General features: G+C 50.2%; 1 protein-coding gene across 1 annotated transcript in view; it reads right to left on the reverse strand.

Moving 5' to 3' along the window:
• fgf11a (fibroblast growth factor 11a) overlaps window positions 1-15,192 on the reverse strand; it is a 59,288-nt gene that overhangs the window by 15,985 nt on the left and 28,111 nt on the right. The window contains exon 3 of the mRNA XM_064325601.1: window positions 5,392-5,495. Coding sequence (XP_064181671.1) covers window positions 5,392-5,495 — 104 coding nt within the window. The remainder of the gene's footprint in view (window positions 1-5,391; window positions 5,496-15,192) is intronic.

Below are 15,192 nucleotides of genomic sequence, written 5' to 3' on the forward strand. Positions count from 1 at the left end.
ACACACGTGCACACACACACACACACACAAGCACACACGTGGACTGAAACCATCATAGCCGACTGCTGAGTTGCACTCTCATCACAAGGCACTGACACAAGCCTTATTGTCAGCAGCGCCGTAGATATAACGACAAGGCCAACACACCACATCGCACACTTGCGCACAGCAACACACACACACGCACACACACACGCACACACACACACCTTTGGGCTCGACAACTGCGTTTATAACCGCTCTTGCTGCTGATTTGTGCCTGTCTGCGCACAGGCCTGACCCGAGCGAGGACGCTAGCAGTTTGAGCGAGCTCATTGTCAGCTAGCTAGCGCCGGTCAGATTTTGAGCGCTAGCTTCCAGCTGCAGAGGCCTGCTCTACTTCCCAGCACATCTATGGCCTCGAGTCAATCACGACAGGAACGTCTATTTCTGGGTCTGTCCTCAGACACACTCGCAGCAATAAACAGTAAGTGTCAGAGAAACCTCACAAGTAACGACGGACGATTCCTTCGTCAGAAGGAAATGTCCCCGGCTGATTTTGACCCACAGTTAGTTTAATTTCTTTTTTTTTTTAGTGGACATATCCCTTTGAAAATGGGTCACCTCTTCTTTAGCTAGGAAAGTATGTGTGCGCATGCATGTGTGTGTGTGTGTGTGGGTATGTGTGTGTGCCAGTGTGGGTGCGTGTGCGCATGTGTGTGTGTGTGCATGTGTGCATGTATGTGTGTGTGCATGTGTGTGAATGTGTGTGTGTGTGCATGCGTATGTGTGCGTGCCAGTGTGTGTGTGAGGGTGTGTGTGTACGTGTGAGGGTATGTGCGTGCCGGTGTGTGTGTGAGGGTGTGTGCATGTGTGTGTGTGCGTGTGAGGGTACGTGCGTGCCAGTGTGTGTGTGAGGGTGTGTGTGTGCGTGCTGTAGAGTAGGAGAGCTACACTCCTGTCACACCCGCAGGACTGGGTGCAGAACGGTGCCATGCACTAAATCTGTGCCAGGCTCCTGAGCAGCACGTCTGCTCTGAAGTGCACTCAGGGATCTACTTCAGAAGGGAAACCCGTCCACTTCTCACTTCACAGGGAATATGTTTTACAAGAAAGATTCTCTCTCTTTTCTCCGCATGCATTCTAATCGCCGCTCGCCCCGAGGAGCACTGTTCTGATACAATTTCCACACTGCGATCTGCTGATAGGGATAAGCACAACACACAGCCTGCTCCTATCATCTACACCCTGATCAATCCGCTCCTGCTCATACATACACCTGATACATCCTGCCCTGATCATTCATACACCCTGAATACATCCTGCCCCTGATCATTCATACACCCTGAATACATCCTGCCCCTGATCATTCATACACCCTGAATACATCCTGCTCCTGATCATACATACACCCTGAATACATCCTGCCCCTGATCATTCATACACCCTGAATACATCCTGCTCCTGATCATACATACACCCTGAATACATCCTGCTCCTGATCATACATACACCCTGAATACATCCTGCTCCTGATCATACATACACCCTGAATACATCCTGCCCCTGATCATTCATACACCCTGAATACATCCTGCCCCTGATCATTCATACACCCTGAATACATCCTGCCCCTGATCATTCATACACCCTGAATACATCCTGCTCCTGCTCATACATACACCCTGAATACATCCTGCCCTGATCATTCATACACCCTGAATACATCCTGCTCCTGATCATACATACACCCTGAATACATCCTGCTACTGATCATACATACATCCTGAATACATCCTGCTCCTGATCATTCATACACCCTGAATACATCCTGCTCCTGATCATTCATACACCCTGAATACATCCTGCTCCTGATCATTCATACACCCTGAATACATCCTGCTCCTGATCATACATACACCCTGAATACATCCTGCCCCTGATCATTCATACACCCTGAATACATCCTGCGCCTGATCATTCATACACCCTGAATACATCCTGCTCCTGATCATTCATACACCCTGAATACATCCTGCTCTTAATCATACATACAGCCTGAATACATCCTTCTCCTGATCATACATACACCCTGAATACATCCTGCTCTTAATCATACATACACCCTGAATACATCCTGCTCCTGATCATACACACACCCTGCTCTTGATCATACACACACCCTGAATACATCCTGCTCCTGATCATTCATACACCCTGAATACATCCTGCTCTTGATCATACACACACCCTGCTCTTGATCATACACACACCCTGAATACATCCTGCTCCTGATCATTCATACACCCTGAATACATCCTGCTCTTAATCATACATACACCCTGAATACATCCTGCTCCTGATCATACATACATACAGCCTGCTCCTGATCATACATACATACAGCCTGCTCCTGATCATACATACACCCTGAATACACCCTGCGCCTGATCATTTATTGCACTGAACTACACTCACACACAAGGTCACATTCTATTGTTACATCACAATGGAATAATGCGCTAACAGAAGAACAATGGAGCGATGTACACCAATCACGTGCTTATATTCACCTATGCTCACCCTCACCCCTGCCAATCACTCAGTCACTAACTCATGTGCCCACTGACATACATACTGACTCACACACACACACACACGCTTATGCGCATACACACACGCACACACACACACACACACTATAAGGACTAGTGTCATAAACTTAATTTCATATAATATTGCTTACATTTGCTGTCCAGTTACTTTACAACTTCGCCTATTTGGCTATTATTCACTGCTAATTCACTATTAAAACGAAATGCTTCAATGCGCCAAATTTGTGTCTTGAGACACAAGATTTTGAGACTGGTAAAAGAAAGAAAGAAATGGTGTTAGGAGGGTGTTGGCTTCCAAACACTAGAAAAGGCAATCCTCGCAGTCACGAAATTCCATATGTGATGAATGGGAGCCAAGGCTGTACCTGCCAAGGCTCGAAATATGCATACTGTCCCAATATGCATCACTATGGGACAATTGACCTCTTTTTAATGTGTTCAGTGCTTTTTTTTTTCATTTAAACTCAGTGAGGTTTATCTTTCTGCACACACAATGCTTTTTTCCGAATAAAATAAAATTGCGTTATACTCTTAAAATAGCATTTCAACCCTTAATATCCGGCATAGTTTGAGAAGGATATTCAACAATATTTCAGGGCGAAATGTCGCTGGTGTTTCAAAGTCCCAAGGAGCCTTTTCAATCAACTGAGCAGGAGTTTTGAAACGCCTTAAATGCTGTGTTTTAAGGCCCTTGATGCGATGGCAATTTAGTCCGCACCACTTTTTGGGGGTTTCCAAACATGTTGTTTTAACAGCATATTTCCACTACCAATTACAATTAACAATTAATTGTGACAACAACCAAAACAATCAACATTATAATCCTATTCTAAATGATATCCCAATCACCCTAATCGCAAGCATGATGATCGTGGCTAATTGGCTGATGCTAAGTGGATCACAGAGATGATTGGCTGGCTCATGGTGGGGGAAGAGGGGGTGCTGGACTTACGGGGTGTCACGTAGCTCGTGTTCATGCGATGTAGAGGGTAGCGGTGGGGGGGGTTTTGGTGTCTGGACTACGGAGTGTACAGAGGCGCTGTCATGGCGTGTAGAGGGTCAGGGGGGGCAAGGGGGGCAGGGGGTGTCTGTGACTTACGAGGTGTACACGTAGCCGTCGCTGTTCATGGCGATGTAGAGGGCTCAGGGTGGGGGGGGAAGGGGGGCAGGGGGGTGTGTGTGAGACTTACGGAGGTGTACACGTAGCCGTCGCTGTTCATGGCGATGTAGGGTCAGGTGGGGGAGGGGTTCGTACTACGGAGGTGCAGGTAGCCGTGTGTCATGGCGATGGAGGCCAGGGGGGGGGAGGGGGGTGTCTGTGACTTACGGAGGTGTACACGTAGCCGTTGCTGTCATGGCGATGTAGAGGGCTCAGGGTGGGGGGGGGAAGGGGGGCAGGGGGGTGTGTGTAGACTTACGGAGGTGTACACGTAGCCGTCGCTGTTCATGGCGATGTAGAGGGCTCAGGGTGGGGGGGGGGAAGGGGGGCAGGGGGTGTCTGTGACTTACGGAGGTGTACACGTAGCCGTCGCTGTTCATGGCGATGTAGAGGGCTCAGGGTGGGGGGGGAGGGGGGGCAGGGGGCAGGGGTGTCTGTGACTTACGGAGGTGTACACGTAGCCGTCGCTGTTCATGGCGATGTAGAGGGCTCAGGGTGGGGGGGGAAGGGGGGCAGGGGGTGTGTGTGAAGACTTACGGAGGTGTACACGTAGCCGTCGCTGTTCATGGCGATGTAGAGGGCTCAGGGTGGAGGGGGGGGGAAGGGGGGCAGGGGGGTGTCTGTGACTTACGGAGGTGTACACGTAGCCGTCGCTGTTCATGGCGATGTAGAGGGCTCAGGGTGGGGGGAGTGGGGCAGGGGCAGGGGGTGTCTGTGACTTACGGAGGTGTACACGTAGCCGTCGCTGTTCATGGCGATGTAGAGGGCTCAGGGTGGGGGGAGGGGGGTTAGGGGGTGTCTGTGACTTACGGAGGTGTACACGTAGCCGTCGCTGTTCATGGCGATGTAGAGGCTCAGGGTGGGGGGAAAGGCGGGCAGGCGTGTCTGTGATTACAGGTGTAACGTGCGTCGCTGTCATGGCGAGTAGAGGGCCGGTGAGGGGAGGGGGGGGTTAGGGGTGTCTGGACTTACGGAGGGTGTACACGTAGCCGTCGCTGTTCATGGCGATGTAGAGGGCTCTGGGTGGAGGGGGGGCAGGGGGGTCAGGGGGGTGTCTGTGACTTACGGAGGTGTACACGTAGCCGTCGCTGTTCATGGCGATGTACAGGGCTCAGGGTGGGGGGGAGGGGGGGTTAGGGGGGTGTCTGTGACTTACGGAGGTGTACAGGTAGCCGTCGCTGTTCATGGCGATGTAGAGGGCTCAGGGTGGGGGGGGGGGGGGAAGGGGGGGCAGGGGGGTGTGTGTGAGACTTACGGAGGTGTACACGTAGCCGTCGCTGTTCATGGCGATGTAGAGGGCTCAGGGTGGGGGGGGGGCAGGGGGGTGTCTGTGACTTACGGAGGTGTACACGTAGCCGTCGCTGTTCATGGCGATGTAGAGGGCTCAGGGTGGAGGGGAAGGGGGGCAGGGGGGAAGGGGGGTTAGGGGGGTGTCTGTGACTTACGGAGGTGTACACGTAGCCGTCGCTGTTCATGGCGATGTAGAGGGCTCAGGGTGGAGGGGGGGGAAGGGGGGGTTTGGGGGTGTCTGTGACTTACGGAGGTGTACACGTAGCCGTCGCTGTTCATGGCGATGTAGAGGGCTCAGGGTGGAGGGGGAAGGGGGGGAGGGGGGGCAGGGGGGTGTCTGTGACTTACGGAGGTGTACACGTAGCCGTCGCTGTTCATGGCGATGTACAGGCTGGTCTTGGTGCTCTGGATGGCCACGATCCGCAGGCCCACGGGGATCAGGTTGAACTGCACTGCCGGAGGAGACCGGGGAGAGAGGGAGACAGGTGGCGTCAGGGCAAACCTTCCCCCACCATGTGAGCAGGAACACCAAAAAAACACGAATGCTTTTCTGCTTTTGGATACGTGTAACAACAAAAGAAGACAAAAACAAAGGACCTTTTTCTCTCGGTTAAAGGAAAAACTTGCTAACTAGCTACGTTTGAGTGTGAACTACAATGAAAGGGGTTAAGGCAAGAACTTTGAACTGCTGAAATACATTAGCCTACACATGACAGCAGGTCCCCTCAAAATGGCAGAAGGTCCCCTCACAATGTTCAGAGTGAGGTCCCCGCAGCCTTCAACCCCCCCCCCAAACTGGTTCATTTTTGGAACATCTTCATACTTCAAACACTAGTGGAGTAGCAGATGTTCTGTCTGTTTCTAAAGTGAACTCAGGTCCAGAGGAGGAAAACTCACAGCTCCAAGCGATTCGGGTAGCCGTCCCAAAAAATAAAAATAAAATTTTTATTGAACAAATCCTTCACCTTTAATCCCTCTAATCACCACTAATTTTCTCTTCACCCATTCAGGTCTCTGGTTAGCACGCCACAGTGAGCATGAAACAGAAACGCAGAATCTCTTCAATGCAATTTCCTTGAAATTGACAAAAACAAGGTCCAAAAATATTTGCTGAGTGAATCATTCAGCCTGGTCAAGAACCACTCACTGACCCATATTCCCTGTGTAAAATGTATTATTTCAAAACTATTTCAAAACCGTACAGATAACCTTTCTTTATGTCAAACAAAACGGTGAATATGGCACCAAGGTAAGCACAGAAAAGTCGAAGGTCCCTTTGACCTATTTCCTGTGTAGGCCTGGTACCTGCTCTCCTGTACTTATATTACATCCTGTCCTTCACCGTCAGGCCGGTTTTGATTGGCTGCCCAGTGGCCGCACGGTGCTGTAAGATGGGGTTTGTAGTGTGGAGGGGAGGCAGAGGTATGCAGAGCATGCGGCGCGTCGTGAATCATAAGGGTTCCCGCCATCATCGCCGTGACAACGCCGTGAGCGGCCCACGCGTTCATCGGCGGGTGAAATATTCGTTGGGACAGCCGCCTCGTAAAGTTCCTGCCGCACCGCGATCGGCGGTTCCTCCCCCGTACGAGAACCCAAAACAATGGCGGGAAGTGACGGGCGTGAGATATGATGTATCGCGAGCCGTTAGCCCTGAGCTGCATTAGCGCTGAGCCGTTAGCACGCAGCCGTTAGCGCTGAGCCTTTAGTGCTGAGCTGCATTAGCGCTGAGCCGTTAGCATGGAGCCGTTAGCGCTGAGCTGCATTAGCGCTGAGCCGTTAGCCCTGAGCCGTCAGCGCTGAGCCGTTAGCACGGAGCCGTTAGCGCTGAGCCTTTAGTGCTGAGCTGCATTAGCGCTGAGCCGTTACCGCTGAGCCGTTAGCCCTGAGCCGTCAGCGCTGAGCCGTTAGCACGGAGCCGTTAGCGCTGAGCCTTTAGTGCTGAGCAGCATTAGCGCTGAGCCGTTACCGCTGAGTTGTTAGCACTGAGCCGTTAGCACTGAGCATTTAGCGCTGAGCTGTTAGCGCTGAGCCTTTACCCCTGAGCCATTAGCGCTGAGCCTTTACCGCTGACCCGTTAGTGCTGAGCTGTTACCACTGAGCCATTACCGCTAAACCATTAGCGCTGAGCCGTTAGCGCTTCTGTAGCCCCGCCTATGGAGACGCCTATCGAAATTCATCCAACCGCCCTAATTTTACTCCCAGGAACAAGGCAGAATCTTGGGGAAGCCCGTAATAAGATCACAGCCAAGATCTGCAAGGTTGAGAGAGTGTTTTATTGCTCACTTATGTTCATTAATGTTAGTTTTAATAATTCATGAAAGTGGAGGTGGGGGGGGGGAGGGGGGGGAGTCTATTACTGAGTATGATCGTCCAGTCTCGTTTCTCCTTCAATCAGGGTCCTTTCCCATCGTCCGGCCTACACAGCCCCCGCCACGAAAAAAAAGGTCTGTTTGTCTCCACTCCCTCTCCAAACGTTCTAATCAACACAGAGAGGCTACATCACATTAATTAAAGATTTCCGAGTGAGAGAATGAGGGATGGGGAGGAGAGAGGGGAAGAGAGGACAAGAGAGAGGGAGTGAAAAAGAAAGAGAGACGAGGGAGAGAGAAAGAGAGAGAGGCTTTGCCGAATCAATTTTGCGAGTCAATTTGTGCCTTGAGATCATTTGAACAATAAATAAATGAAAGAGAAGCTGAGAAGTGAAATAGGAGGAGTAGGAGGAGGAGGAGGAGCAGGAGGAGGAGGGGTGTGATTCTACTGCATCGTCTTCTGAGAGGAAGAGCAAGGGGAGCAAGGGGTTTAACTCTCTGTTCACTGCAGTGCAGAATAAGTTTGCCAAAAAAAAAGGAAAGCTTCTTCGACATCTCCCAGAGTGGAACACAGGTCAGTGGTCAGAGCAGCAGTGTGGAGCAGTGATCAGAGCAGCAGTGTGGAGCAGTGGTCAGTGCAGCAGTGTGGAGCAGTGGTCAGAGCAGCAGTGTGGAGCAGTGGTCAGAGCAGCAGTGTGGAGCAGTGGTCAGAGCAGCAGTGTGGAGCAGTGATCAGAGCAGCAGTGTGGAGGAGCAGTGGTCAGAGCAGCAGTGTAGAGCAGTGGTCAGAGCAGCAGTGTGGAGCAGCGGCATTGTTTTTTAATAGTGCCTCCAATACTCAGTCATATAAAATGAAAATGAGAATGTGTACCTCTAATAGCATTCATCGACTGAGAAAATGAAAATATGAAACTCAATGTTATTTCTTTTTGTGACTACTGAGCAAGGAGAAATCTTTAACTGCCCCTGAGGATCCCAACTGTAAACACTGCCATCACATTAAGTTCTAGGCTTTACAGTTGTAGGCTGTAGATTCTTAATCACCACAAGCTTTAATGTGTCTGGTTAACCACAATTAAAGTGGCTAATTTTGCTTGTGGTCATTTCCCTTTAACATCAGGATAGGTGCAGTTTATTTTTATTTAAGCAGGACAGAAAGGACAGAAATAACTGCCATAATGGAGTTACTCTCAGGGCCTGGTTTCCTGTACACAAACTGATGCAATATTGAGTGAAAAACAGCTTTTTAGGACTTATTTATACTAAACTGTACCTTTATTCAAACAGTGAAACGCTGAGGCACAGAGGCACAGAATTTAAAACGAGAAAGACGTGACAAATGATTTTTATATCGCCTCTTCTTGCTGGAGCCAACCATTACAGAGAAAGCTTTTACTATAAATCCAAAGGTGATTAACTGTCAAGCTCGGAGCAACACTGGAATCAGTAAATTAAGTGATCTTAGAGACAGTATATTTATTCCATTCGCGCAACGGCTCGATGAAGAACTCCGACCAGAGATGGAATTTTTAAACAATGCAGAAATTACAGATGCAATTGCAAAATCCATCTTGTTAAGTAAATGTCACCATTAATCACGTAAACGCAGCGCTGCTCTGATGGGAAAGCTAGACGGGGTAAGGCTGGAAAATCTCACAGCCTGAAAACCAACCGACAGACAGTTTGTACGACACTAGCAACTAATCAGTTGGGCGGTTGGTGTTGGTTTCCGTTCAACTTTGGGGGGGGGAAAAAACACTGCTGGGCCACCTAGTCTCGCATAAAATGTCAAACGACAACTCTCACAAGCATACTCGCTGTTCTAGCAATGTCTCCCTGTCTACCCCCAAAACCTGACCTTCAAGTCACCCCAAATACTGTAAAAAGGCCCTTGGGACAATGCAAGGCACCCATTTAACTCAAATAACAACGGCTTACTGCAACTAGTCAATTCAAGTAGGCTTCACAGCACACCTAAATATACATGTAAGATGACTGAAAAAGATACTGCCCTCTGCAATTGAACCAGGCCAAAGGGGGATTGTGAACATGTACAGTGCCTTTGAACTTCAACTGCTAAGAATTTAATTCAAACACGTGAACATTCCATCACCTCTAACTGCTATTTTAAGAGATCCTTCAAACTGAAAACCTTATTGAATAACCTTGTTATTTTTTAATTAAAAAAATAAAAATAACAAAGACCCTGTGTAGAGGCCTCAGTGCCATTTCAAGTTGAATAAATCAATAATCTTCACACAAATTAATCTAGAAAAAATTTCACACAGTTAAGAAGAACTAAAGAAATGCCGTGAAACATCATAAATCTTCGTGAGCACAACAAAAATTGATCACGTCAATCCTAGACACAATGCAAACAGTGGGATAGGTCAATACATCACTAGGGTTTATATTTCCATTCTGCTCAGCTCGAAAGAACAAGTTTTAAATATTCATTTTTTAGAAATGCTCGACATTCATTTTAAACACATCCATACATTCAGAAAGATGAATATTGCTCTTGTTCTTTTGGATCACAGCTGACTGTCCTGTGGGAAGTGCATTTCCACAGTTCCCCTGCGGTGTAAATGGGTACGTACACACCTGATTGATCAGCTGCCGGCCTGTCTGATTGATCGACTGATCGGGGCATTGTGCACTGTGCGAGTTCAGCATAACTTTCTAACAGGTTTCGGGGGAGACGGGAGAATTTACCGCAGCGCGGTCACGTGACTTTCCAACGGAAAACTGGGGGGGTTTCTCCTACGGGCTCGGCTGTCAGTCATTTGCCGTCTCCATGGCGATGCTCAGAGGCGCCCGCCCCGCCTGGGCGTGACAGACTACAGCTTGTTTTCATCCGCAGACACGCTCCCGCTGACGGACCGAGGAGGGGGGAGTTCAGGAGAGGACATGGCATCCCTGCCATCCATCCATCACTCTCTCTCTCTAACTCCCCCCACCTTCCATTCTCCAAAAATCTGTCTCTCGCTCCATCCCCCCTCCCCTTCCTCTCTATACCTCCCTCACTCTGTCCCCTCTGTCACTCTTTTTCTGATCCCTCTTTCCCCTAAATCTGTCTCTCGCTCCTCCCTCCCTCTCTATAATTCCCTCTCTCTGCCCAATACCTCCCTCTCTCCCTCACTCTTTCCCCTCTTTCTCTCTTCTTCTGATCCCTCTTTCCCTCAAATCTGTCTCTCGCTCCCCCCTCTCCCTCTTTATACCTCTCTCTCTGCCCCTCAGCCATCTCCTCTCCATTACTATACCTCCCTCTCTCCCTCACTCTATCCACCCTTTCCCCGAATCTGTCCTGCCCCACCCCATCTTCCTAACACTCTTCTTCTCCCTGTTCCTCATCCCTCCATCCCTCTCTCCCTCTCTCTCTCTTTCAGTGAGGCAGTGCCATCTCTCTCTCTCTCCCTCTCTCTTTCAGTGAGGCAGTGCCATCCCTCTCTCTCTCTTCTCTCCTCTCTCTCTTTCAGTGAGGCAGTGCCATCCCTCGCTCGGTGCATCTCTCGGGTTTGCTGTAATCCTTCCTTTTTCAGCATAGCAGGCAGAAGGAGAGGGGAAAGGCAGGATCTCTGGGGCTGAAGGAGATTAATGAACGTTCCCATCGCGGGGGGGGGGTGTGGGGGGGGCCCTGTAATTAGCGGGGATAAAAGGCGCAGAATACGGCATCGCGTGTACGGAAAACCCCCGAAACTGAAGCCAATTTCTCCACCCTGACGAAAACTTCGCCCACCTTCTCCTCTCCTTATTTTTCCCTCTCTCTCCATCCTCCTTTCTCCTTCCCGCTTTCTCTCCTTCTCTGTGTCTCCCAGACTTCTCTCTGTGCCCTTCTTTCTCTCTGTCTCTCTCTCAGCCTCCCTCTGCCCATCTGTGTGTCCTGGAACCGAAGACCCGCTGTCGCCTCCCTCTGTCTCCCCCTCCAGCTGTCAGGTGTCTGCGTCTCTCACTGTTACCACGGTGAGCTGGTCGTCCGGGAGACGATCCCTGTCTTTGTTAAACACTGATGTGATAGCGCACCTGTCAGAAATGATACCCCGACACTGAGATACTGCCGCCCCACTCTCACGTGTGACACCCCCACTTGTGAGAGAGTGCATGCGTGTGTGTGTGTGAGAGAGAGAGAGTGTGTGCATGTGTGTGTGTGTGTGTGTGAATGCATGTGTATGTGTGTGTATGTATGAGTGTGTGTGTGATGTGTGTGTATGCGTGTGTGTGTGCGCATGTGTGTGGGTGTGTGTGTGTGTGAGTGATGGGGTATGTAAATGAGTTCTGACACTGAGACACTGACTCAATGCAGTCATTATCATCATCATGTTATTACCCTCCTGCCTTCCTCAAATTACAGAGAGGGGAGAGAGGGATGGAGAGAGAGAGAGAGAGAGAGAGAGAGAGAGATAAAGAGAGAAAGAGCGAGAGAAGCTGGGAGCCCGCTGAGTGGCAGTCACCTCCCGCTTGGGACCGGCGCGCCGTGACTCAACACGCTTCAGATTCAGGGAAGGCTGCAATCCGCCTAATGCGCTAACGTGCTAACGTGCTAACGCGCTAACGCGCTAACACGCTGGAACAGAACACGGTCTGTCGCACGCCTCCTGGGGGCAGTCGGCCCGGCGTCGGGCCCGTGTCGGCCCGATGCAGGCCCAGCGCCCCCGTCCCCCCGCCCCCCGCCCCCGCCCCCCACCGCTGGCCCACCGGGATCTATACCACGGGGCACCCTTAGTAAACCGGGCAATTAACTGGCAGCGGTGCCCAACCGCAGTGGGTTACATGCCTGGCCCAGGTCCAACCTCACGGCCCTGCACCACAGCCGGGCTTTCTACTTAATTATCACGGGGGTTGGGGGGAGTGAGAGAGAGAGAGAGAGAGAGAGAGAGAGAGAGGCGTGGGAGAGAAGCGAGGGAGAGTGAGAGAGAGAGGTGAGGGAGAGTGAGGGAGAGAGAGAGAGAGAGAGAGGGGGGGAGGGAGAGAGAGAGAGAGAGAATTGAATTTAAAAACACCTTTAATTAAAATTGTCTTCCTTAGGTACCAGTCAACTCGTGTACGAGAGAGAGAGAGAGAGAGAGAGAGAGAGAGCCCCACTGGCTGAGCTGTATGTCGGAACCTGTCATTGTCACACTCATCCGCAGCTCCCTTGACCCTCCCGACTCCCCACCCTTCCCTCCCCCCATCCCCTCTATGACCCTCCCCACATTCTCCACCTTCTCCCCACTCTCTCTCCCTGATGTCTCCCAACTCTTGCTCTCCCACCGTCCCACCACCTGTGCCCTTGATCCCCTCCCCTCTACCCTCCTCCAGCTGATCTCACCAGAGATCATCCCCTTCATCGCCCACCTGATTAACTCCTCCCTGACTTCTGGCACCTTCCCGTCATCTTTCAAAAGAGCCCACATCACCCCCATTCTGAAGAAACCAACACTGGACCCCTGCCTCACCCAAAACTACAGACCGGTATCCCTTCTTCCATTCCTATCTAAAACTCTCGAACGTGCTGCGTCTAACCAACTTTCCTCTTTTCTTTCTAAACATAACCTCCAAGACCCTCAGCAGTCTGGTTTCAGACCCGGTCACTCGACGGAGACTGCCCTGCTCTCCGTCACTGAGTCTCTCCACGCAGCACACGCAGCATCCCGTTCATCTGTCCTAATTCTTCTTGACCTCTCAGCTGCCTTCGACACCGTTGACCATCCTACACTTCTGTCTTCCCTGACAAAATTGGGAATTTGCGGACCAGCCCTCAACTGGATTGCGTCCTATCTCTCCGGCCGCTCCTTCCAGGTTGCCTGGGCCGGTGCACTATCAGCTCCTCGTCCCCTCACAACTGGGGTCCCTCAGGGCTCTGTCCTTGGTCCCCTCCTCTTTTCTCTGTATACTAGGTCCCTTGGCCCTGTTATTGCCGCCCATGGCATGTCATATCATCTCTATGCAGATGATATTCAACTTTTCTACTCTTTCTCTCCCACAGACACTCAGGTCTCCGATCGCATATCCGCCTGCCTGAGTGACATCCAGAGCTGGATGACCAAACACCAGCTCAAGCTCAACACAAACAAAACGGAACTTCTCCATATTCCTTCTCTTACCTCTCCCACTTCTCATCTCCCCATTTCTTTAGGAGACACTCCCCTACACCCTTCACAGAGTGCCCGAAATCTTGGAGTTGTGCTCGACAACAGGCTGTCACTCTCTGAGAATATCGCGGCAACCACCCGGTCGTGCAGGTTCATCCTGTACAATATCCGCAGAATAAGACCACTCCTCACCAATTATTCCACACAGCTCCTGGTCCAGGCCATGATACTGTCACGTCTGGACTACTGCAACTCCCTCCTGGCTGGCCTCCCAGCATCAGCCACCAGACCCCTTCAGCTCATCCAGAATGCAGCAGCACGTCTGGTTTACAACCTCCCTCGTGACTCCCACGTCACTCCCCTCCTCATCTCCCTCCACTGGCTACCAGTGCAAGCTCGCATCCGGTTTAAGACACTGGTGCTTGCTTTCCAAGCAGTCAAGGGGTCAGCTCCTGGTTATCTGCAGAAGATGATCAGACCCTACAAGCCGGCCAGATCGCTCCGATCGGCTACTACAGGGCGGCTGATTCCTCCCCCTACACGAGCAGCAACAAGGTCTCGACTCTTTGCAGTTCTGGCCCCACGATGGTGGAACGATCTTCCAGTGGAGGTCAGAACAGCAGAGTGTCTGAGCACCTTCAAACGGAAACTCAAGACGCACCTCTTCTCTGTGTACCTCTCTCCTCTTCCCTAAACCCCCTCCCATAACTAAAAAAAAAAAAAAAAAAAAAATAATTTTGTTCAGACTATCTTGTTTTTCCTTATTGTATGCATCATAGTAAAGGCTTTTTATCTACATGTTGTTCAATGGACTTAAGCGGACTTGATCCTGAGTTTGGTTACTCTGTTGTAAGTCGCTCTGGATAAGAGCGTCAGCTAAATACCTATAATGTAATGTAATAATGACTGCCAACATCTGCAGCTAATTATGTACACACCGTACATTATGTGGCACAGATATGTCAGTATGTGCATGTTGTTGTTTATGTTGAATGTGTGTATAATACGTGTATGTTAGTTGTAGAGTTGACTTTTCATTTTTTCACTGTTGTTCTTTGTGACTCTTGCTTTGGCAACACCATGCATGTCATGTCAATAAAGCAGCTTGTAATTTAAAATTGAAATCTGAGTGAGAGACACAGACACTGCAAGTTGTGTGTGAGTGTGTGTATGTGTGTGTGTGTGTGTGCGTGTGTGCGTATGTGTGTGAGTGTGTGTCCTGGAGGTCCAGCTCCTTCCCCTCTCACAGTGGAGCTCTGGGTCTTTAACTCTTGTTCTCTTCTTAATTATTAATCTCCTTGGCTGCTGAATTGGCCTTTTTGGGTCTTTTTTTTTTTTTTTACATAATCTGCAGTAACGTGCATAATTATACATAATCTGCAGTAACGTGCATAATTACCCCCCCCCCCCCCCCCCCCCCTATATGTGACCATGTGACTGGAGTCTCTGGCCCGAATCAGAGCAAATGGCATCATCAGACATTAGATAGAGCTTAATAGGGGTTCTGTCTCACAGAGAGAGAGTGTTTACAACAGGCACTTATGCACACGCACACACACACACACACACATGCAGCAGATAATGAGCTGTAAGTCACACCTCTCAACACACCTTTCAGTCATCACACAATCATTACACATAAATGTACACCTGGCTAAAATCCCCATTCCTCAGAGCAAGAATCAATACAAACTTGCCTACAACCAAAAGAAGCAGCTTTGTCACAATGACTTAAATCGAGCAAGCGTGATGTCACAATGGAATCATAA

This window comes from Anguilla rostrata, chromosome 3 (assembly GCF_018555375.3).
Source record: "Anguilla rostrata isolate EN2019 chromosome 3, ASM1855537v3, whole genome shotgun sequence".
In the NCBI taxonomy this organism is placed as follows: domain Eukaryota; kingdom Metazoa; phylum Chordata; class Actinopteri; order Anguilliformes; family Anguillidae; genus Anguilla; species Anguilla rostrata.